The sequence below is a fragment of the Biomphalaria glabrata genome, chromosome 11, assembly GCF_947242115.1.
Source record: "Biomphalaria glabrata chromosome 11, xgBioGlab47.1, whole genome shotgun sequence".
Classification (NCBI taxonomy): domain Eukaryota; kingdom Metazoa; phylum Mollusca; class Gastropoda; family Planorbidae; genus Biomphalaria; species Biomphalaria glabrata.
The window spans coordinates 26,673,753-26,698,764 of NC_074721.1; the positions used below are offsets into that span (position 1 = coordinate 26,673,753).

The 25,012-nt window shown below is 36.6% G+C and overlaps 1 protein-coding gene across 1 annotated transcript in view; it reads right to left on the minus strand.

Moving 5' to 3' along the window:
* Nucleotides 1-25,012, minus strand: part of LOC106073531 (vasopressin V1a receptor-like) — a 185,775-nt gene that overhangs the window by 76,550 nt on the left and 84,213 nt on the right. Inside the window, exons 2-3 of the mRNA XM_056004616.1 lie at nucleotides 2,744-3,237; nucleotides 1,432-2,694 (exon numbers count right to left, since the gene is read on the minus strand). Of these exons, the coding sequence (XP_055860591.1) occupies nucleotides 1,432-1,645 (214 nt within the window). The 5' untranslated portion in view covers nucleotides 1,646-2,694; nucleotides 2,744-3,237. The remainder of the gene's footprint in view (nucleotides 1-1,431; nucleotides 2,695-2,743; nucleotides 3,238-25,012) is intronic.

Below are 25,012 nucleotides of genomic sequence, written 5' to 3' on the forward strand. Positions count from 1 at the left end.
ACAAACAATCATCTACCTAGTAGCACTGGTAATGTCACATGTCATGTTTATTTATCACTGTGGCTTCAAGGATTACTACAATAAACACATTGGCATCTCTGTATATCACTATCAGACAAACAAACATTTCAATTTTACCAATAGACAAATAGGTAGATTTACTAGCCATTATGGCTTAATGACTTGAAAGTTAAACTCTCTGATTCATATGTAATTATGGTTTATTGACTTGAAAGTTAAACTCTCTGATTCATATGTAATTATGGTTTATTGACTTGAAAGTTAAACTCTCTGATTCATATGTAATTATGGTTTATTGACTTAAAAGTTAAACTTTCTGATTCATATGTAATTATGGTTTATTGACTTAAAGGTTAAACTCTCTGATTCGTATGTAATTATGGTTGATTGACTTACATGCCATGATGACACATATGTAATTATGGTTGATTGACTTACATGCCATGATGACACATATGTAATTATGGTTGATTGACTTACATGCCATGATGACACATATGTAATTATGGTTTATTGACTTGAAAGTTAAACTCTCTGATTCATATGTAATTATGGCTTAATGACCTGAAAGTTAAACTCTCTGATTCATATGTAATTATGGTTTATTGACTTGAAAGTTAAACTCTCTGATTCATATGTAATTATGGTTTATTGACTTGAAAGTTAAACTCTCTGATTCATATGTAATTATGGTTTATTGACTTAAAAGTTAAACTTTCTGATTCATATGTAATTATGGTTTATTGACTTAAAAGTTAAACTCTCTGATTCGTATGTAATTATGGTTGATTGACTTACATGCCATGATGACACATATGTAATTATGGTTGATTGACTTACATGCCATGATGACACATATGTAATTATGGTTGATTGACTTACATGCCATGATGACACATATGTAATTATGGTTTATTGACTTGAAAGTTAAACTCTCTGATTCATATGTAATTATGGCTTAATGACCTGAAAGTTAAACTCTCTGATTCATATGTAATTATGGTTTATTGACCTGAAAGTTAAACTCTCTGATTCATATGTAATTATGGTTTATTGACTTGAAAGTTAAACTCTCTGATTCATATGTAATTATGGTTTATTGACTTGAAAGTTAAACTCTCTGATTCATATGTAATTATGGTTTATTGACTTGAAAGTTAAACTCTCTGATTCATATTTAATTATGGTTGATTGACTTACATGCCATGATGACACATATGTAATTATGGTTGATTGACTTACATGCCATGATGACACATATGTAATTATGGTTGATTGACTTACATGCCATGATGACACATATGTAATTATTGTTGATTGACTTACATGCCATGATGACACATATGTAATTATGGTTGATTGACTTACATGCCATGAGGACACATATGTAATTATGGTTGATTGACTTACATGCCATGATGACACATATGATGATGATGCGATGTTTCTCCGCATCCTCCATGATGTGCATGCCTCTGGTCGTGTGGTTGCCGCCATAGTAACCCAATGACGCATTGGTGACGCCTCCGAGCTGAGAGGCTGTAACGTACTGAGAGGAGGAGTTAAAGATGGACGTTGTATCGAGGCTCTCAGTGCTGGCCTCAAGAAACGTCATCACATCCATTTGTAGACCAGAAGCTAGAACTTTAATGGACAAGTGGTGGACGTATTTAAATAGATCTTCCAGAAGATAGCAGACCTATCATTTCCATTTTACAATTACTGCAACTCAATTCAGCTCCTAATTGCTGCAACTCAATTCAACTCGTAATAAAAGAAATAAAAAGCTTGAACTGAGCTGAACATCACATTTTAGTATCTGAAGTAACACAAAAATACCTCGACATTGTATGATTATTCGTTAAAAATAATTGATCAATGCAACTATGTAAAAGAATATAAGCTACCTAATGTAAGAATTAATCCAAAGATATCCATGCAATATATCCAAATGTCTTTGACTTCAAATGGTGCTGAAATTATTGAATTTTCTTATCCATTTTTATGTTGAATAAACCAGCGCGTAATCGAATATAGCTCCCACTTAATCCAGGATAGCTTGCATGCATTGAGAAAATACTAGACCTATCTAAGACTATCCAAGACTAACCTATATGTATGCATATACTAGACTTCTATTACATTATTCACAGCTTCTAGTATGAATTTAAAGAAAATTAGACTACAAGAAAAGCCCTCACATACTGCTAGACTTCCTAAACATCATCGAATACAAAGCTAGGTTTTCATTGGGTCTGCTAGTTTTGGCTCCATTTTTTTAAAAGTCCAGATGCCAGATGACAGTGTGTGGTGAGTAGATGTCAGGGACACAATAGTACGCATGACATCTGGGTGACATAATGAAGAACAAACATGTATTTTAAAGCGAAGATGCGTCAGAAAAAAAAATTCTTTGACAATAACTTTGAGGAGGCTGTTCGTTGCAAGACTGCCCTGGTCACGTGACTGCCGTGATCTTAGAGCACAAGGGGCACCGGGAAAAAACGTTCAAGTCCATGCTATTTTCAAATTGACCAATCAGATCAATCACAGGGATAAATGAGCTGCTTGTAGAACAGCCGGTAATAGCGGCACTCCATCGTCCTTGACCTTGAAGGGCACACAAGAACACGATCTTTTCCCTTCTTTTTTGGTTCTGAAACTGAGCTTGACCTTAACCTCTGTTTCAGCCTTCTTTTTTGGTTCTGAAACTGAGCTTGACCTTGACCTCTGTTTCAGCCTTTTTTTTTTGTGGTCTGAAACTGAATGAAAGCTTAATTGTGTGGACGTTACATAAAGTCACTAGGTCTTTTTTGAACACTTGGTCGTTTTACTGTTGAACACAAGGTGGTTGACCTGTCTATTGGTTAAACACAAGGTGGTTGACCTGTCTATTGGTTAAACACAAGGTAGTTGACCTGTCTATTGGTTAAACACAAGGTGGTTGACCTGTCTATTGGTTAAACACAAGATGGTTGACCTGTCTATTGGTTTAACACAAGATGGTTGACCTGTCTATTGGTTTAACACAAGGTTGCTGACAGTTTTGTTGAGAATATGTTTTTTGTGATTCACTTGTCAGTTTCACTTAGTGACAAACTGTGCAGGTGCTTCTAACAAATAATTTGATTGGACCGTTAAAAATGCGCAGACTCGTTCAGAAGATATGTGGCGAAATTCTTTCTTTCTCGTGAATCATGGTTTTAAGCTTTTGACCTGTGAATCAAGAGAAATAGGTGTAAAATTGGTTAAAGGGTCATAATTATATGTGTATATTATTTGTGGAATAATTACAGTATCTATTGTTGACTTCTTATGATGCTGTATCTATTGTTTACTTCTGACAACTTTCATTTTAATATTAGGTCTATATATGCTAGTTGTTTGCTGTTCTTTTTTGGGGTCAAATAAAATTCTATGTCTCGATGGTGTCATATTAGGAAATAATTTTCCTCCTAAATATTAGCAGACTTTTTTTATTTGAACTAGAAAATGGACAATGCGAGATATTCAGAGTCTATGAATATCCCTGCGTTGGCCAAGGATATTCATCTGTGTATACCATTCGTTTTCATGTCATTATCCAAACTTGCCATAATGGACACTACATTTTCATAGGCCTTCATTGACTCGCACTGTAGACCCAATCAACAAACAGGCTATGAAGATCTAGACCCAATCAACAAACAAGCTATGAAGATCTAGACCCAATCAACAAACAGGCTATGAAGATCTAGACCCAATCAACAAACAGGCTATGAAGATCTAGACCCAATCAACAAACAGGCTATGAAGATCTAGACCCAATCTACAAACAGGCTATGAAGATCTAGACCCAATCAACAAACAGGCTATGAAGATCTAGACCCAATCAACAAACAAGCTATGAAGATCTAGACCCAATCAACAAACAGGCTATGAAGATCTAGACCCAATCAACAAACAGGCTATGAAGATCTAGACCCAATCAACAAACAGGCTATGAAGATCTAGACCCAATCTACAAACAGGCTATGAAGATCTAGACCCAATCAACAAATAGGCTATGAAGATCTAGACCCAATCAACAAACAAGCTATGAAGATCTAGACCCAATCAACAAACAGGCTATGAAGATCTAGACCCAATCAACAAACAGGCTATGAAGATCTAGACCCAATCAACAAACAGGCTATGAAGATCTAGACCCAATCAACAAACAAGCTATGAAGATCTAGACCCAATCAACAAACAGGCTATGAAGATCTAGACCCAATCAACAAACAGGCTATGAAGATCTAGACCCAATCAACAAACAGGCTATGAAGATCTAGACCCAATCAACAAACAAGCTATGAAGATCTAGATCCAATCAACAAACAGGCTATGAAGATCTTGACCCAATCAACAAACAGGCTATGAAGATCTAGACCCAATCTACTGGCTACTCATAAAGAATGGTCCCCAATTGCTTGATGCTATTTTCATCGTGTGACGCGTATCGGATGTTCCCGCACCTCTCTCGGGAAATAACGAGACCATTGAATTCGTATTGTGTCGGGACAGTGGTTCTCAAAGAAACAGCTCTCCCCCTTCCCCCCCTCTTAAACAAGAGCGCTGCAACGTTGCTCGTGCATTGACTATTTGTACACATTGGATAGTATCAACTGATCGTACGTCGCCCTGGGAAATGAAGTTCAACATATGGACCACGTGTTTGTTAAACGGGCAGTGAACTGCGAATGTAGAGAAATGTAAACTAAACTTATAGCCCGAGTAGTTTCTTACCAAAGAGTTTCCTTTTATTATTAAATGCTATACTCTCGTTTGACACTTTACATCATTTGTTTCAATTTGTCTCCCCCCCCCCCCTGTCCACAGAGTTACACATGACACAGTTTGAGATACTCTACTCTTTGAGAACAAAATAAATATAAAGTAGATGAAGCTGTCCTTGAGAAACTTTAATAAGGCAGTATAAGCAAATAGAAGGTGATCTGTCCAAAACAAATCAATAAAGTAGGTTACTTAAGGAGTATCTGCATAAATGAAACTAAATATTTGATTTTGTATTTAAATTTAGAATGTTTCTGTAAATTCTGTACAAATAGTCAAATATATAGATCAAGTCTTCACACTGTCAGCAGTGCTTAGAAGTGTAGTCTGTACTCTCAGGTCCAGACATTTTTGTAATTAAGTTCACTGTATGTCTCTATGTTGACTGTTAGCATTGTCCTTTATTTCAATATCAAATCTTCAATGTACCATCCAGTGTCCTCGTTCACTGAATGCCCTAGTCTACATCACTCAGTACAGGAGGAGTTGAACCAACATCCCAAAGGAAAAATAATTATTTTGAACGCAATTTTAAAAGAAACGAATCGTAATTTATTTCATTAGTTACCTATGTACAAAATATCATTAGAGAACAAAACTAACTTATGACCTATGTACAAAATATCATTAGAAAACAAAATGAACTTAATATACTTTATTTAGCGTTAGGTTACAATAACAAAAAAACAACAAATAAATACACCAACAAATAATGAGATTACATTTTGAAAGAGTTGTGTACAAATGAGGAAAGGGAAGTAAGTTGGCTGCAGACACCTACGACGTGACAGCAAACAATTCCATGAGACAGAACTTCCTAGAACATGACCACGTGACAGCAAACAATTCCATGAGACAGAACTTCCTATAACATGACCACGTGATCAGCTGACAGTGGGTTTTTTTTTATAATGAATTTTTTTTTTTTTTTTAATTTAAAATTAAAAGCTGGAAAACATTTAGGTAGTTCTTTCACTTTTAATGTTATTTCGCCTCTCTCAAATATAACAATCTAGTCAACAACCATTTGTTAATGGCTCTGTCCAGTTCAATGAGATCACAACATATTTTACAGACTAATTTATTTGATTCCTCAATGTTTGAGGCCCTGAAAGGGTAAAGTGGCACTTAATTTTCATCCTTTTGTCTGTCCATCATGTTTTGACTCCAACTCAAAGCGCTATTAAGAACCAACATTTAGATCAGCCAATCGAATGGTTCAACAAAACTCAGGTTTAATTTGTGTCGAGATACTAACAACGTCTAGTTTTGAGAATCACTGAACTATTTTGTTTCAACGGATTTCAATACACTTTGGACTTATGAGAATAAACAGGCGACTTTATAGTTAGATCTAGTCTCACAGCTCTACAACTCTACACAGCTTCATAAGTTGTTTGTTTTTAATAAAGTGTGTATTTTATTGAATTGTTGACAAGCAATTAGATCACACGCGCCTATAACGTCTAGTTTGTAAACACGTGAGAATACACGTGACTAGAACAATGACATCATGCTAACATTCTATATCAAATGTTTTTGCAAATTGAATTTATTTTTGACTTCAAATTACCTGGCCTAAATCGTCTTCATATAACCTTTAATATTCTTCGGGGGGGGGGGGGGGGCGGGGGCGGGAGTAAGGGGACATTATCCTAACGAACACAATTCCTCTAATTATAGGCTATCGTTAAAAGTTTATTGAGTAGTAGCTTTGATCCATAGAACAAAATATCAAACACTATTGATCTGTAGATAGTTTCTAAACTATTTTCGTGCTATGAATGCCAGTGCTCCAAACAGTTCCGCGGGTGTATATGTGCAAACAAATGTGATTGGCTTGTATTTATAGTAGCGTCTTTATTTCTTGAGTATGCTAATTTTAGATTGTTTCTGCTTCAGTTACGAGGGTCACACCTGCACATCACTAATTGTTTCTATTAGCTGGCTGAATTGCTGGAGAATTTTTTTTCCCCTCCAGCATATGGTCCTCAAATGTCGATACAGGAGGTTCGACAAAAGTTTTAACAGGAGTTTTGACAGGAGTTTGACAGGAGGTTTGACAGGAGGTTTAACAGGAGGTTTGACAGGAGGTTTGACAGGAGGTTTGATAATGTTTAATAAAAGAAAAGCAAGATAGTACAGAAAAGACTGTATGCAAGCATCTAGTGGGACAGTGAAACACAAGGCGAACATTTGTGACTTTGTTTGTTCTGTTAAAAGTCAAATGACAATTTCAAAACAAAATTCAAGACACACAATTGGATGGCTGCCTGGTCGTGAGGTTTGCGCGCTGGGCTGTCGTTCGGATTTACAGATGGTCGAGGGTTCAAATCCTGCCCGCTCCCATCCCCCGTCGTCCAGCGGGAGGTTTGGACTAGGAAGTAAACTATCTTCAACTCTGAAGGAACATCCGAAACATGTAAAACAAACAAACATAGTAAGTGATCTATTTTGTGTTGACACTTTCTACAACAGCTGTACTCTTATTTTGATGACGTCATTCACTGTTTGTGTCTTTCATTGACTTTGTAAGCTAAAAGCAAGTTACAATGGTAGAGTGTAAAGCTATGCTGAGTACAGTTTCACTTTCAGACAATACGATATAAAGGGCAGTTGATGTAAAGGCCATCTGTTTCTCTGGACGACTGTTAACGAGGGTGTCATGTGACCAGCATAACGACAACACGCCTTTACTTTTCCTTAACGTCAGATAGCCATTGGAGCTGGGTGGACTCAGAGGCGCCCTAAAGATCCCGAAATTTAAAATACCAGTCTTCACCAAGATTCGAACCTGGGACCTCTCGGTTCGGAAGTTAAGCACTTGACCACTACGTTGGAGTAGTTTTAGACCATTAAGCCCACGTGGTTCTTGCGATGTTATCATCAAGCAGTGAGACATTGACAGAGTTTAGGGAGTAACATAAGTATCTGTGATAGCTGGAGGTTTGTGTGTGTGTGTGTGTGTGTGTGTGTTCTTTTAACTAGAGTTCATGTTACACATATCAATGGTCAATGTAAGTCAAATGCTTAAAACTCATGCAATGTAAATAGCTAACATATTTTTATATAGATACGAAATTTCGTGGAGAATAACCCTAACCCTAACCCTAAGTTAGACAAACAGACTTAATATTTGAACTTAATGGCCTGTTGTGTAAACTTGTGTAAATGATTTCAACAACCACCACATGGACCTTAATGTGTTCAACCATAAGCTCAGAAGTTGTCCTGTTACACTGAACTATTTCAGTTAGTTGCTCTTCCTTGTTACCATCTCAAATCTACAAGCTTGAAGGTTTAAACGTTGGTGAACCCATTTGTCTGGATACGAAGTGTGTTTCTGATGGAGTTTATGAGCTGCACTTCTGAATTACTTACAATCTTGTACTATAGCTGTGAGCTTCCTGATTGACTCAATGCAAATCTTAAAACTTCCTTGAAATCTGTTCCTAGCTAACATTTCCTACGAGTTGTCACAAATACAACAAAACAGACAAATGAATAAAAATGTTGAAAATATTTCAATTAGCCCACCGGCGATTATTCAAACTTGCTTCATTAGGATTTTATGATTCATCCCAATAATAAATATACAAAATACATTTTTATAACAAATTTCTTTTTCCACACAATTTTTGAGCTCAAACGTGACAAGCAAAAAAAATTGAAAGAGCACAACTAGGTCATAAAACTGAATTTTACACGTTTGGGAATTAGAGCCTTTTTTTTATTCACCTGTCATGTAAGAAACTTCACGATTCAAGTGTTGGACACATTTTGTAATGTAGTTGTTTGTTTTTGTCTCTTATTGTTGGTGAGCTTTATGAAATATTCAATTGAATCAAATTGAAACTAAAAAACAAAAAAGAGAACAGAATGAATATGAAGCAATAAATGAAACATTTGGAGCAAGACGAATGACAGAAGTCTGTGGAGGCGGGTTAGATCTGTGGTGAGGAATCCAAAATAGAATATAGTTCAGTTTTTCCACCAGATACTTTCTGTGACTTGTTCAATTTTTTACTTCTCAAATATTTTTGTGTTTTGTTTATTTTTTGCTATTAAAACAATGAGAAGTATATTTCAAGTTAATCACAGAAAATGGAGAAGTTTTTCTGTTGGCGACCTTCCTACCCTCCTGGTGAAACGTATTTGTTGAGGCTCAGTAAGGGTTTCATTCACAGACACAAACCTAACACAGACAACTACATTTGTTGAGGCTCTGTAAGGGTTTCATTCACAGACACAAACCTAACACAGACAACTACATTTGTTGAGGCTCTGTAAGGGTTTCATTCACAGACACAAACCTAACACAGACAACTACATTTGTTGAGGCTCTGTAAGGGTTTCATTCACAGACACAAACCTAACACAGACAACTACATTTGTTGAGGCTCTGTAAGGGTTTCATTCACAGACACAAACCTAACACAGACAACTACATTTGTTGAGGCTCTGTAAGGGTTTCATTCACAGACACAAACCTAACACAGACAACTACATTTGTTGAGGCTCTGTAAGGGTTTCATTCATAGACACAAACCTAACACAGACAACTACATTTGTTGAGGCTCTGTAAGGGTTTAATTCAAAGACACAAACCTAACACAGACAACTACATTTGTTTTTGGCGTGCTTTTGTTTTACAGTTGTTGTTTTTTTCTGAAACCACGTGACCCAATTAGCCGTGGCTAATGGCTGCTGATGCTGTTGTCAAGACAAAGAGTAAAGTTAGGACAGAAAACACACACACACTTAAACACACACTCACTCACTCTCTCTATCTCTCATATTGAGAAGTATTATTTTATTCTAGTCATTCTACGCCTGGGTAAACAAAATAAAGGGGGGGGGGGATTCTCAGTGGTAGGCGCCCAGAAAGAGATTTGTAAATTCAAATACATATTTATATGCGCAAGGTAGAAAGTTAATATTGTACAAAATGATGTAGAAAAGGTAGCAGCACAAGTCCATTAGAAATACTAGAAGACTGCAGTCATAAAGACAAAGAAATACTAGAAGACTGCAGTCATAAAGACAAAGAAACACTAGAAGACTTCATTATTAAAGACAAAGAAACACTAGAAGACTTCAGTCATAAAGACAAAGAAACACTAGAAGACTTCAGTCATAGTCACAAAGAAACACTTTAAGACTGCTGTCATCAAGACATAGATATACGTCTGTACGCTTGGAAAGCCGAAGAGGGTGAATGAACTGAACTACTAAAACGCAATGAAGGAAAGGCTGACGTCACCCATGATAGCACGTCACAATTCAGATGTGAAAACTTGCCTATTTAGAGTACTCTGTGTTAATCAGCTTGAGGAGTACGAGTCAATGTTTTAAAAATACTAGATTACTACTTTCGTGTAAAACAGTGCTCACAAAAAAAAAAAGAAAAAGAAAAATGTATGTCAGTCTTATTTACTGAAAATTTTGATACACAGATTTTATCATTCAAATTGATAGAAAACACTACGTCTCAGGGACTATTAATTTTTAAAACATTTACTAACTGGGTTAGAAACAAAGTTTGTGTGGAAGCACAAACTCAGTATCAGACCCCGAAGTGGTCCACTCAGGCAGGTCAAAAGGCTGGTTTCAATATTTTCAGCAAGAAAATCAGAAACAGCTGATGTCATGAAAATGTCAAAACATTTGCATAAATATTGTAAAAATATACTGGAAAATGAGGGGCGCTGTGGCTGAGGGGTTAAGCGCTCGGCTTCCGAACCTGGGGTCCTGGCAGTGGCGTCACTAGGGAGATGCGGTCCGCACCGGGTGACACCCGTTAGAATGGGCGACACCCAAGTAAAAATGCACTTTGTGAATAACTAACAATTAAAAAAAAAATGACAGTGGTTAAATATTGGGACATTATTCACAATTAATAAATAGATCTATATACTTTTTTTTATTTCGAATAAACATATTTTAAGTTTTTAATTCTATCAAAAGGTTTGAAATGGTATATCATACTTAATATCACAAGGAAAACGTGAAACCTTATTTTCAGAATGTTTACCAGCTGCTTGTATGTATAGGAATATTGCTTTGATTAAAAAATGTTTGAATCGAATCCATTGAATTTGTAGCTAGCACCGTAAGGATGACAACCAATAGTTACTGTTTAACAAATGGCGACATTCTTAAGGCTTACAATATGATTGAAATCTCACATGTAATTAGTGTAAATTTTGTAGAATTGGAAAGTAGATAAGTGTCCGTTGAGATTTCTGAAGATGATGATGTAATTTCATTTTTCTGTAAAAAAAAAAAAAAAGCTGTAGCCAAGTTGAAGGAATTGTTACCATGTGTCCGTCGAATAATATACTTGAATATTTGAAGGGATTTTACTTCTTGGCAAGATTCCAGACTGACTATTTAAGAGAAAAAGAGGTTCATTTTTATGTTCATGATTTTTTTTAACTCTTATCTTCAACTCCTATCATTTATGTAGCAGATAAATTTGGAGCAATCTAACCGAAAAATTCTTTAGTTCAACAACCAACGAAGTATTGTAGATGTCAGTTTCAAAATATTGGCTCATGATGATTTTCCAAAAGGCGACATTCGAACAGAAATACCATGACTGAGAATAGATCTAAAGGCAACAAAAGTTATTCTTGAAGAAACTACAAATTGGCAGTGCATGATGCCATTAAGACCTTTAAAAATATCTCTAAATCATTGAACAAAGCCTTCAGCCGTTTCTTATCATCTGCTTGTCTATGTGAAAAAGGATTTTTTAAATTAAAATTAAGAACTTTTTGAAACAACAAAGGAACAAACGAAACTTTCACAAAGGGGAATTTTATTAAATCCCTATCTTCACCGAGATTCGAAACCAGGACCCAGTGGCGTCGCTAGGGTGGGCCATAGAAACAGAGGATCTTAACATCAGTTGCCCCATAGATAGCAAGATCTGAAAGGGAAAGTTACTACTTTACTATACAGGAAACTGATTTCCTTTCATAAAAATTGTCTCTTCAGTTTTTTTTAGTATTAATAGTAAATAGTTGTGATGATGTATTTTTATTAAAAAAAAATTGCTTGAATATTTAATTTTTAAAACTAAATGATTTGCTTTCAGAAAAGAAAAAAAATGTAGCCGATGCAACAGAACTTTGAACTGTCTAAAATATCATGATGTTAAATGGGTCAACAGGACGAATGGACGGACAGACCACACAAATTTATAGCGGCTTCTCCCCTTTCGATAAATGAAAAAAGTTGCAATATATTTTTTTTTGTTTTGGAGATAATGATGGCGCCCCTTTTATATCACTTCTGTGTGTATTCCGATTGACCCGTTATAGGATTTCAAACTTAAACCCAGTCAAACATGTGAAAAAAAAGGTGATTGACCTTAGGATTACGTCTCATTTGTTCAAGCCAAGCCTGGCCTATATTGATCGACTAGATCCTTGTTCAGCTTTGTGTTCGGTCTATTTAGTGTCCAAGGCTTGGCAAGCAAAGTTGAATGACTCGATCTAATGGAAAGTTAATTACAATGTGATTGTACAGGGCAGCGAACATTTTTAAAAGCAATCTGCTAAACATAAATAGCGAAAACAAGATTATTAATACCACTAATAAGTTAATTCAGTCTTTAGATTACAATTTTAAATATTACATTTTGGTAGCAGGAGAATAGTGTATCAGTTCCACTGATAGATTTAGATAATAGAAGACTCTGGACAGGATTTTGGGAGGTTTCTCCACTTTTTACAAAACTTATATGAACTCATTTTGTCTGGTCAAACGTGTGTTCACGTTATTTCTTCCACACCCAATCTTGGATCAAGTTTAAATTTAGCACAATTATTGCTTTTACCTGACAACATAGGAATCAATAAAGAAATATTAACTAATTAGTTAATAAACTAATGCTAATTACTTATTTTGTTTGGTATCTCAAACAAGGGAAAGAAATTGCATTTGACTGATGAGGTGGTATAAATTGAATTAGTCCTCTTTAAACTATGTAAAAAGAAATAGGTGTCCGCTTTAAAGTTTGAAACTAACAATAGAGAACTATTAAACCTTCTAATTTTGTAAGCTTTTCGTGGGCATAATGGTTACTATATATACTTAAGGAGGCTTAAATAGTCTTGAGACTTCGAGTTTGAATACAGATCGTTCCAACTTCTTTTTTATTAATACATTCAAAAAGTGAGCAGGGCAACATTCATCCAGATATCTCCATCTTTCTCACCCCACCCTTTTCCCACAGTTCCCAGAAAAGTGATAGGATCATAGTGCATTGAGACAGCTGAAAGCATGATACTGCGGTAAACTAAAACAAATTGATAAAAATATTTCCAATCGCACAGATTTATTGTTGTTAATCTAGATCTATAACACATTTAATGAAATGACTAATCCAAACGAATTGATACAATAACATTTAATATAAGCGTTGTTTAAAAAAAAAGTATTTTTGAAATATTATTAATGTTTTTACATTGCTTTACTACGAATGTGATCAGTATCATTTTAAGAAAGTAAATCTATAAGTTGTATCTTAAAGCATTCATGATAGAAACTGAGTGCTGTTCAAATGTATATTTATTTGTAAATTCTTACAATACCTCTATTCAAGTCACAACTTCATTAAGGGTGGAGGTGGAACCTGAACCGGATCTCAAAAAACAGCTCTAATTATTTTCCTAGAAATTGTATAGTTGTTGTATATCGTTGAAAAAAAGAATTACTAGCTGATTGGACTACCCGGGAAACTTCTGGTTGACCGTTATAATTGTTAAAGTAAAAAAAAGAAAGAAATTGAAGGCCCTAGTGAACCGATCACTGAGTTATTTCTTCAAGTTTCTTCAGTTTATTGAGAGATTATCTTAGATTTAGCTATATTTTTTACAATATCTCTATTTATGTCAGAACTTCATGGAACCTGGAACCATGGAACCAGGAACCCGGAACCAACATGAACGCTGATATAAAAACCGCTTTTACGAATTTCCTAGAAATTCAACAGTTGATGTATAGCGCTGAGAAAAGAATGACTACCTCGGAGAGCTCTATTTTTTACCGTATTATTTTTTAAAGTAAAAAAAAAAGACATGAATTTAAATTTTACTTTAGACCTAGATCTGGATCCAACGTCAGTTTTGAAAGGACTATCGCGCTTTTGAAAGAACTAGCATTTTCGGGCATTTCCGAATGTAAGGCATTATTGATTCAAGAATTTAATACATAAATTTTCATAAAAATTTTGCGCATCGTCTATTCTTAAATCTAAAGGCCTATATCGTTGAAATAATTCAACAAACCGATAACCAAGTTGTTTTGTAAATCTCAAGTTGCTTTAAGTTTATTAAAAGATGATCTAGCTTATATTTGTACGTACATCTAGTATAGATTTCATCTAAATTCTAGATCTAGACAACATCCTAAGTGTTCTAAAGCGGAAGTCCAGATGTAGTACTAGATGTCCATATAATGAAGTAACAATAAATATTTGCACATTTTACATTGTCCGCTGGCCTAAAGGGTAGCAGAGTTCGTCCAAGCAGCAGACGGTGTCAAAATCACTGCATCGATATTTATAGCCAAATTTTTAAAATTATGTTATTTTATATTTATTTTATTTCAAGTTGTATAATAAAAGTATTATAATCTTTTTTAAAAAATGTATTTTTAGCGGCCCCGAAAGAGGAAAAGACGCTATTAGTTTTGTGTGGCCTGTCCGTCCGTCTGTCCGTCCGTCCCGTTTACATCTCAGAAACTAGAAGATACAAAGAAAATCGGAAATCATGATATTTTAGATCATTCAAAGTTCTGATGCAACGTCTACTTTTTTCTTTTCTGAAAGCGAAAAATCTAATTTTTTAAAGCAATTATGCAAGCAGTTTTTTTCATAAAAATACACCATTTATACAATTACTCAGTATTTATAGTAACAAACACGGGAGACTTTTTAGTAAGGGAATTTCATATCTGCCATATTTTTAACACATTTAGGCAAATGGTTTTAGATTTATGATCAAAAATATTATTTTTTACAATTATATTGCTAAGTTATGTAAGTTATGTAAATACTACATTAAAAAAAAAAATGTTAACTTTTTTTTAAAGAGAAAAAATCTATTTACTATGCAGCAAAAGTTGGACATAATTTAAAACAACAGTTAATAAGTAGTTTTTCATATTATTGCGTGAACTGCAAAGCTCTGAAAATAAAGCGGAACACAAAACTAAAGGAATTTTTTTTTTTACGGAAATTTCTTTTTTCTTGAGGCTTTGAATAAGAGATTGACCCTTTACAAAACAATTGAATCAATTAGATACTCATTATAAGACTTCAGTTAGACCAGGTTCACATCTAACTTCACATTAACTTTCACCTATCCCTTGGTCTGCTGAACCTTTGGGTCACCACACAGGATCTGTCAACCTTCTTTCTACATTCTTCTCTGTCATTTGCCTTTGATATAATTTCATTATGATATTCTTTCTGAAAATATTGAATCCTGCCTTTTTACCTGCCTGGGTGGACCACTTCTAATAGAATTTAATACCGATATTCTTCTGAAAATATTGAAATAAGCCTTTTTCCTGCCTGGGTGGACCACTTCTAATAGAATTTATTACCAATATTCTTCTGAAAATATTGAAACCTGCCTTTTTACCCGCCTGGGTGGACCACTTCTAATAGAATTTATTACCGATATTCTTCTGAAAATATTGAAACCTGCCTTTTTACCCGCCTGGGTGGACCACTTCTAATAGAATTTATTACCGATATTCTTCTGAAAATATTGAAACCTGCCTTTTTACCCGCCTGGGTGGACCACTTCTAATAGAATTTATTACCGATATTCTTCTGAAAATATTGAAACCTGCCTTTTTCCTGCCTGGGTGGACAACTTCGGGTCCGATTTTGAGTTTGTGTTTCCACACAAACTGTCTTGTCTTTGTAACCTTGTTTTTCTTGTTTTTTTAATGCAGTTTGTTATTTATATTTTAAATATCTATGTCATTTAATAGTACATTTTTTAGCTTGTGGAAGACTCTCTTAAGAATGAAGCCGTCTGCATTACCGTAACCCTGGTCCCGCTAAGTTCATTATGTATATTTAAAAAAAAAACCATTCCCTCCTCACACCCAGGGAACTGTCGTCTGCCTAACAGTTTGTTAGATCTCAAAGGAAATCGCGCATAATTTGTTTTTTTCAAATATACATTTTAGAACTTTTGAGGCGAGCTATTGGAAAGAAAATTGCTCAATAGAAATTGTAGTTCTCACAGTGTAGACATGGCGCTGACGTGAAGAGACCTAGAGCGAGATCTCAAGCCAGTCTAGAGTGAACTCAGACTTACTGTATGCTAGGAGCTGGTGTAAAGTAATTGTAAGTTTTAAAAAAGGGTTTTCAAGTATTACAACAATTCAATGTCGAATAGTTACAACATTGTTTGCAAAAGCAACAGTAGTTAGTACACCAGAAAACTTATAAATAAATCATACTTGTAGGTATAAGGAAATAAAAAAAAGGAATCAATTTGACTTCAATGACAGCTTTAACACAACGTTAAAAAATAAACAATTCCCTATAGCGTACATTCAGAACCCAGAGCACTATGTCAACCAATCTACAAGTCCATTAAATATTCTTTTTTTTTTTAAATGGCATACTTGAACGAAACACAAAAAGTTTGCATAGTTTAATGTTAAAAACAAAGGGGTCAGCTTTAGAAGAACAAAAGAAGCGAATCTTTTGAGCGTATTACAAAATATTGTGAAGGTGGATTTACTAACTATTACACTTTCAGTTCATCTTTCATGACATTGTTATAGGTATGTTTGTTTATTTATTGTGGAATCAATAGACAAAATGTTCAAAGAAGTCCTATTGAAAGATCACAGTTGTGAACTAAACAAAAGTACACACGAGTTATTCTCTAGGGTTTACTCAAATACTTCGCTTATCATTCCTCTACACCGGATACACCAAACAGTGCTATTTATAGATTGTCCTCCTTGTAGGATTTTTGTTTCGATATTTCAGAACTATCTACTGACTTTATAGCTCTATAAAAGTGATATAAATCTGACTGATGGAATGGAGGAGGTCCATAAACATGCAGACAAAAACTTTGTTGAGTTTGTATAACAAACCTTACAGTCAGTGAGTGCGGTCAGTGTTTGTATGGTCAATGTCTGTTTCTGTGGTAAATGCATTTAAGTGTGGTCATTGTTGTGCAATCAATGATTGTAGGTGTGGTCAAAAGTCTGTGTATGTGGTCAAATCTTTGTGGGTGTGGTTCATCTCGATACTTATGGTCAACGCCATGTCAACGAGTGGTCATTGTCTAAGTATGTGTGTGGTCGATGCCTGTCGTTTAAACTGTCTAGCAACCTGGAGCACCTAGTTCTACTTCCTCAAACGGCAAACTGTCTAGCTACCTGGAGCATCTTCTAGATCTACTTCCTCAAACGTCAAACTGTCTAGCTACCTGGAGCATCTAGATCTACTTCCTCAAACGTCAAACTGTCTAGCTATCTGGAGCACCTAGTTCTACTTCCTCAAACGTCAAACTGTCTAGAAAGATGTAGAAAAGCAGAAACAGAAAGTGAGACGTTAAAACTATTAAATGAGACGTGATGGTTGACTGTGAGATCATTGAACAGAAAGTCCAAGGATTAAATCCTCATCTGGCGTTTCATTGGTATTATATGAATATAAGAAGTCAGATATATTGTGTGTGTGTTGGGATTGGTGGTGGATGTTAAAATGTCATCGTGACTCTGGAAGTACAGAAACGTATACTGATCTGATCATAGACAAAAGTGATCTTCATTTGTCAAAAAATATAAGAGAGTACGGAATGTTGAAAATATAAAAATATTCAAATAAAATTTCCTAAAAGAATTGTTTGAAAATTCTTAGTGTGATGGGCCTTGATCTTGTAGTTGTTGATGGCTGTCTGACTTCGACAGATTATTCTGGAGATGTCTAGGTTTGTTGTACGAGCGTATTAGATGTGTTTAAACTACTAGAACTAAGGAACAAGACCTGCACCTGTAACAAGGAACTAACTCCAGACTGTTATATACTGGCATGAAGTATATTCATGATGAAGGCACTGTCGAGTCTCTGTAATACGAATGTATCTTCTCCAAGTCCTAACACAAAATGCCTAATAATAACGGAAGTAAGCTAGCAGCAGGGCCGGTCCTAGTGATTGCGGGGCCCTATGCGAAACTGATTGCGCGGGGCCTAGTTTGTGTGGGAATAAGGATAATAAGCGAAAATTAAGATTTCGTATTAGAAAAAAATTCGACTTTGAATTTTATTCATTCTTTACTAAGTTAAAAATTGCGATCTGTACTTTACGAACCTTGTAGCCAATGACATATTTAAATGCCAGTGACTATAAAAGTAAATAAAGTATTGGAACTTCCGATTAAGGATAAATTTGCCCGATTATTACATTGTATTACATGAAAGCTGACAATGCTTTTTTTTTCTTTTATCGCGCGTAGGATTGGCGTTGTCCGCAATGAATGACACCCACATATGACAACTTTGACTATTTTTCAGGAGAATTTTAAGAGTTTTCAGGAGATTTTAATAAAGTCAGGAGATATTCATAAGTTTTTCGTATATTGTTTTGCAATTTAATAATTTACATCTAGAATTCGAGCTGGGCCTATGAAAGCGCGGGGCTCACTGCGACCGCATAGGTTGAAGTGGCCTAAGACCGGCCCTGGCTAGCAGCTACTAAGCCCTGACGTCACTGAATGTCGCGTTCAAGGTCCGTCAAGGTGCGTCTCTATACTAACTCTCTAACATTAGTAGTGATGGGCAAAAGTTAACTAAAAAGTTTCTAACTTTTAGTTTAACTAAAAAAAATTAGTTAAGGCCAAAGTTTAATAAAAAAAAAATAGTTTAGTTAAAATCCTAGTTTAATTATTTTTTTTTAGTTACAAACTAAAAAGTTTAATTATAAATTTTACAAACTTTTTTAACATACATACTAATAAATATTTAGATCTATGTAATTCGGAGAATATATATAATGAATAATAGAGAGGAGAATAAACTAGATGGTGCACAGGTCACTAGAAAGCCTTTTGACCTTTACCCTATAATGGTCGCTATTCCCGCCAATTCAAGGTATTTGAAAGGCGAGAAAAATAAACGTGTTCATTATATTTCTAGCAAGTTTCGCTGCTTGATAAATCCTGATAATTCCTTGCTTCTATAGATCTACATTTTGCTGCTTTTTATTAAACACCAGTGTGTTCCTGTATAGCTGCAGGCAAAGAATTTTGCTTTACTATAGATCTAAAAGAAATGTCGACTCTTTTTATTTTAAAACTTTTTACTAGATAGATCTAAAGTTAGAGTCGAGTGACGTCTAGTCTATTAGTATTAGTCTATTACAACTATTTAGTACTATTAGATCTTTAGACATAATAGTCTATATTTAATTATTTTAGTCTTAAGTAGAGTCTAACTCTTAGTAGTCTTAGTCTTAGCTCTAAATGTAAATTTAAAATTGTAAGTCAATAATATAGATCTATTAGTTTAGAGATTCTACTATTCTAGAATTAGAGTCTAGATTAGATCTAGATATATCAGATATCTACATTACTTATTAGGCCTATACTAAGACCTAAGATGCAAAGATGATAGATCTATAATATTAATGACTATAATAAGCCTACTAATAATAGTATACTAGATCTAATACTAAATTAACTAAATCTAGACTAGATCTACATCTACTTCTGATATAACATTAGAACTTGGACAATTACTTCTAATTTCTTTCTATAATACTAATAATAGTATCATTCTAGTCTAATCTAGTGATTCTATTATTATCTATCCCATAAAGACATTTAAATCTTTTTTCATGTGCACAAATAAATGTTTATTACATTTTGATAAATAGATTGGTTGTTGTTTATATTTTTCATGTTTGGCTGTTTCGTCCTTAAAAAAGGTCAAAATAGTTAGTAAAAGTTTAACTAAAGTTTCTTAGTTTAGTTTAACTAATTTTTTCAATTTGTGATTAACTAAAAGTTTAATTACTTTTTTTTAGTTCAAACTTAGTTTTAGTTTAACTAAAAAAAATTAGTTTAGTTCCCATCACTAAACATTAGTATACATACACATCATACAACTGCCACGTCATCGCCAAGGAAACATGTTCCGTTTTCCAATCAACTAGTTCTACCATTAAAACATAAAGATAATTTAGAGGGTCCTTGGTTTACAAACATACGTAAATACTGTAAATAGTACTGTAAGCACTTATACTATCTTTACACCTATCCTAAAGAGTACTCTATAATTATAAGAAATCACATTAAAGGAATATCAAATTCGTCGTAACCACAAAACATCATTACACGGGACTGACGTAACTTGGAGACTTCCTGTACACGCAGAGATTTTCTCCATCCCACAAATTGTAACAGCAAGGCGTAAAAACAATAGGTTTATATTTGTAACTGTACTAAGTATCTACACAAGCTGGGTGTGACTGCAAGGTAACTGTACTACCTCAAGTATCTACACAAGCTGGGTGTGACTGCAAGGTAACTGTACTACGTCAAGTATCTACACAAGCTGGGTGTGACTGCAAGGTAACTGTACTACGTCAAGTATCTACACAAGCTGGGTGTGACTGCAAGGTAACTGTACTACGTCAAGTGTCTACACAAGCTGGGTGTGACTGCAAGGTAACTGTACTAAGTCAAGTATCTACACAAGCTGGGTGTGACTGCAAGGTAACTGTACTACGTCAAGTGTCTACACAAGCTAGGTGTGACTGCAAGGTAACTGTACTAAGTCAAGTATCTACACAAGCTGGGTGTGACTGCAAGGTAACTGTACTAAGTCAAGTGTCTACACAAGCTGGGTGTGACTGCAAGGTAACTGTACTAAGTCAAGTATCTACACAAGCTGGGTGTGACTGCAAGGTAACTGTACTACGTCAAGTGTCTACACAAGCTAGGTGTGACTGCAAGGTAACTGTACTACGTCAAGTGTCTACACAAGCTGGGTGTGACTGCAAGGTAACTGTACTACGTCAAGTATCTACACAAGCTGGGTGTGACTGCAAGGTAACTGTACTAAGTCAAGTGTCTACACAAGCTGGGTGTGACTGCAAGGTAACTGCACTAAGTCAAGTATCTACACAAGCTGGGTGTGACTGCAAGGTAACTGTACTACGTCAAGTATCTACACAAGCTGGGTGTGACTGCAAGGTAACTGTACTAAGTCAAGTGTCTACACAAGCTGGGTGTGACTGCAAGGTAACTGTACTACGTCAAGTGTCTACACAAGCTGGGTGTGACTGCAAGGTAACTGTACTAAGTCAAGTATCTACACAAGCTGGGTGTGACTGCAAGGTAACTGTACTAAGTCAAGTATCTACACAAGCTAGGTGTGACTGCAAGGTAACTGTACTACGTCAAGTGTCTACACAAGCTGGGTGTGACTGCAAGGTAACTGTACTACGTCAAGTGTCTACACAAGCTAGGTGTGACTGCAAGGTAACTGTACTAAGTCAAGTATCTACACAAGCTGGGTGTGACTGCAAGGTAACTGCACTAAGTCAAGTATCTACACAAGCTAGGTGTGACTGCAAGGTAACTGTACTACGTCAAGTGTCTACACAAGCTAGGTGTGACTGCAAGGTAACTGTACTACGTCAAGTATCTACACAAGCTGGGTGTGACTGCAAGGTAACTGTACTAAGTCAAGTGTCTACACAAGCTGGGTGTGACTGCAAGGTAACTGTACTACGTCAAGTGTCTACACAAGCTGGGTGTGACTGCAAGGTAACTGTACTAAGTCAAGTATCTACACAAGCTGGGTGTGACTGCAAGGTAACTGTACTAAGTCAAGTATCTACACAAGCTAGGTGTGACTGCAAGGTAACTGTACTACGTCAAGTGTCTACACAAGCTGGGTGTGACTGCAAGGTAACTGTACTACGTCAAGTGTCTACACAAGCTGGGTGTGACTGCAAGGTAACTGTACTACGTCAAGTGTCTACACAAGCTGGGTGTGACTGCAAGGTAACTGTACTACGTCAAGTGTCTACACAAGCTGGGTGTGACTGCAAAGTAACTGTACTAAGTATCTACACAAGCTGGGTGTGACTGCAAGGTAACTGTACTACCTCAAGTATCTACACAAGCTGGGTGTGACTGCAAGGTAACTGTACTACGTCAAGTGTCTACACAAGCTGGGTGTGACTGCAAGGTAACTGTACTAAGTCAAGTATCTACACAAGCTGGGTGTGACTGCAAGGTAACTGTACTACGTCAAGTGTCTACACAAGCTGGGTGTGACTGCAAGGTAACTGTACTAAGTCAAGTATCTACACAAGCTGGGTGTGACTGCAAGGTAACTGTACTAAGTCAAGTATCTACACAAGCTAGGTGTGACTGCAAGGTAACTGTACTACGTCAAGTGTCTACACAAGCTGGGTGTGACTGCAAGGTAACTGTACTACGTCAAGTGTCTACACAAGCTGGGTGTGACTGCAAGGTAACTGTACTACGTCAAGTGTCTACACAAGCTGGGTGTGACTGCAAGGTAACTGTACTAAGTCAAGTATCTACACAAGCTGGGTGTGACTGCAAGGTAACTGTACTAAGTCAAGTATCTACACAAGCTGGGTGTGACTGCAAGGTAACTGTACTAAGTCAAGTATCTACACAAGCTAGGTGTGACTGCAAGGTAACTGTACTACGTCAAGTATCTACACAAGCTGGGTGTGACTGCAAGGTAACTGTACTACGTCAAGTATCTACACAAGCTGGGTGTGACTGCAAGGTAACTGTACTACGTCAAGTGTCTACACAAGCTGGGTGTGACTGCAAGGTAACTGTACTAAGTCAAGTATCTACACAAGCTAGGTGTGACTGCAAGGTAACTGTACTACGTCAAGTATCGACACAAGCTGGGTGTGACTGCAAGGTAACTGTACTAAGTATCTACACAAGCTGGGTGTGACTGCAAGGTAACTGTACTACCTCAAGTATCTACACAAGCTGGGTGTGACTGCAAGGTAACTGTACTACGTCAAGTGTCTACACAAGCTGGGTGTGACTGCAAGGTAACTGTACTACGTCAAGTGTCTACACAAGCTGGGTGTGACTGCAAGGTAACTGTACTACGTCAAGTGTCTACACAAGCTGGATGTGACTGCAAGGTAACTGTACTACGTCAAGTATCTACACAAGCTGGGTGTGACTGCAAGGTAACTGTACTACGTCAAGTGTCTACACAAGCTGGGTGTGACTGCAAGGTAACTGTACTAAGTCAAGTATCTACACAAGCTAGGTGTGACTGCAAGGTAACTGTACTACGTCAAGTATCTACACAAGCTGGGTGTGACTGCAAGGTAACTGTACTACGTCAAGTGTCTACACAAGCTGGGTGTGACTGCAAGGTAACTGTACTACGTCAAGTGTCTACACAAGCTGGGTGTGACTGCAAGGTAACTGTACTAAGTATCTACACAAGCTGGGTGTGACTGCAAGGTAACTGTACTAAGTCAAGTGTCTACACAAGCTGGGTGTGACTGCAAGGTAACTGTACTAAGTCAAGTATCTACACAAGCTGGGTGTGACTGCAAGGTAACTGTACTAAGTCAAGTATCTACACAAGCTGGGTGTGACTGCAAGGTAACTGTACTAAGTCAAGTGTCTACACAAGCTGGGTGTGACTGCAAGGTAACTGTACTAAGTCAAGTATCTACACAAGCTGGGTGTGACTGCAAGGTAACTGTACTACGTCAAGTGTCTACACAAGCTGGGTGTGACTGCAAGGTAACTGTACTAAGTCAAGTGTCTACACAAGCTGGGTGTGACTGCAAGGTAACTGTACTACCTCAAGTATCTACACAAGCTGGGTGTGACTGCAAGGTAACTGTACTAAGTCAAGTATCTACACAAGCTAGGTGTGACTGCAAGGTAACTGTACTACGTCAAGTATCTACACAAGCTGGGTGTGACTGCAAGGTAACTGTACTACGTCAAGTATCTACACAAGCTGGGTGTGACTGCAAGGTAACTGTACTACATCAAGTGTCTACACAAGCTGGGTGTGACTGCAAGGTAACTGTACTACGTCAAGTGTCTACACAAGCTAGGTGTGACTGCAAGGTAACTGTACTACGTCAAGTATCTACACAAGCAGAGTGTGACTGCAAGGTAACTGTACTAAGTATCTACACAAGCTGGGTGTGACTGCAAGGTAACTGTACTACCTCAAGTATCTACACAAGCTGGGTGTGACTGCAAGGTAACTGTACTACGTCAAGTGTCTACACAAGCTGGGTGTGACTGCAAGGTAACTGTACTACGTCAAGTGTCTACACAAGCTGGGTGTGACTGCAAGGTAACTGTACTACGTCAAGTGTCTACACAAGCTGGGTGTGACTGCAAGGTAACTGTACTACGTCAAGTGTCTACACAAGCTGGGTGTGACTGCAAGGTAACTGTACTACGTCAAGTGTCTACACAAGCTGGGTGTGACTGCAAGGTAACTGTACTAAGTCAAGTATCTACACAAGCTAGGTGTGACTGCAAGGTAACTGTACTACGTCAAGTATCTACACAAGCTGGGTGTGACTGCAAGGTAACTGTACTACGTCAAGTGTCTAAACAAGCTGGGTGTGACTGCAAGGTAACTGTACTACGTCAAGTATCTACACAAGCTGGGTGTGACTGCAAGGTAACTGTACTAAGTATCTACACAAGCTGGGTGTGACTGCAAGGTAACTGTACTAAGTCAAGTGTCTACACAAGCTGGGTGTGACTGCAAGGTAACTGTACTAAGTCAAGTATCTACACAAGCTGGGTGTGACTGCAAGGTAACTGTACTACGTCAAGTGTCTACACAAGCTGGGTGTGACTGCAAGGTAACTGTACTAAGTCAAGTGTCTACACAAGCTGGGTGTGACTGCAAGGTAACTGTACTACCTCAAGTATCTACACAAGCTGGGTGTGACTGCAAGGTAACTGTACTAAGTCAAGTATCTACACAAGCTAGGTGTGACTGCAAGGTAACTGTACTACGTCAAGTATCTACACAAGCTGGGTGTGACTGCAAGGTAACTGTACTACGTCAAGTGTCTACACAAGCTGGGTGTGACTGCAAGGTAACTGTACTACG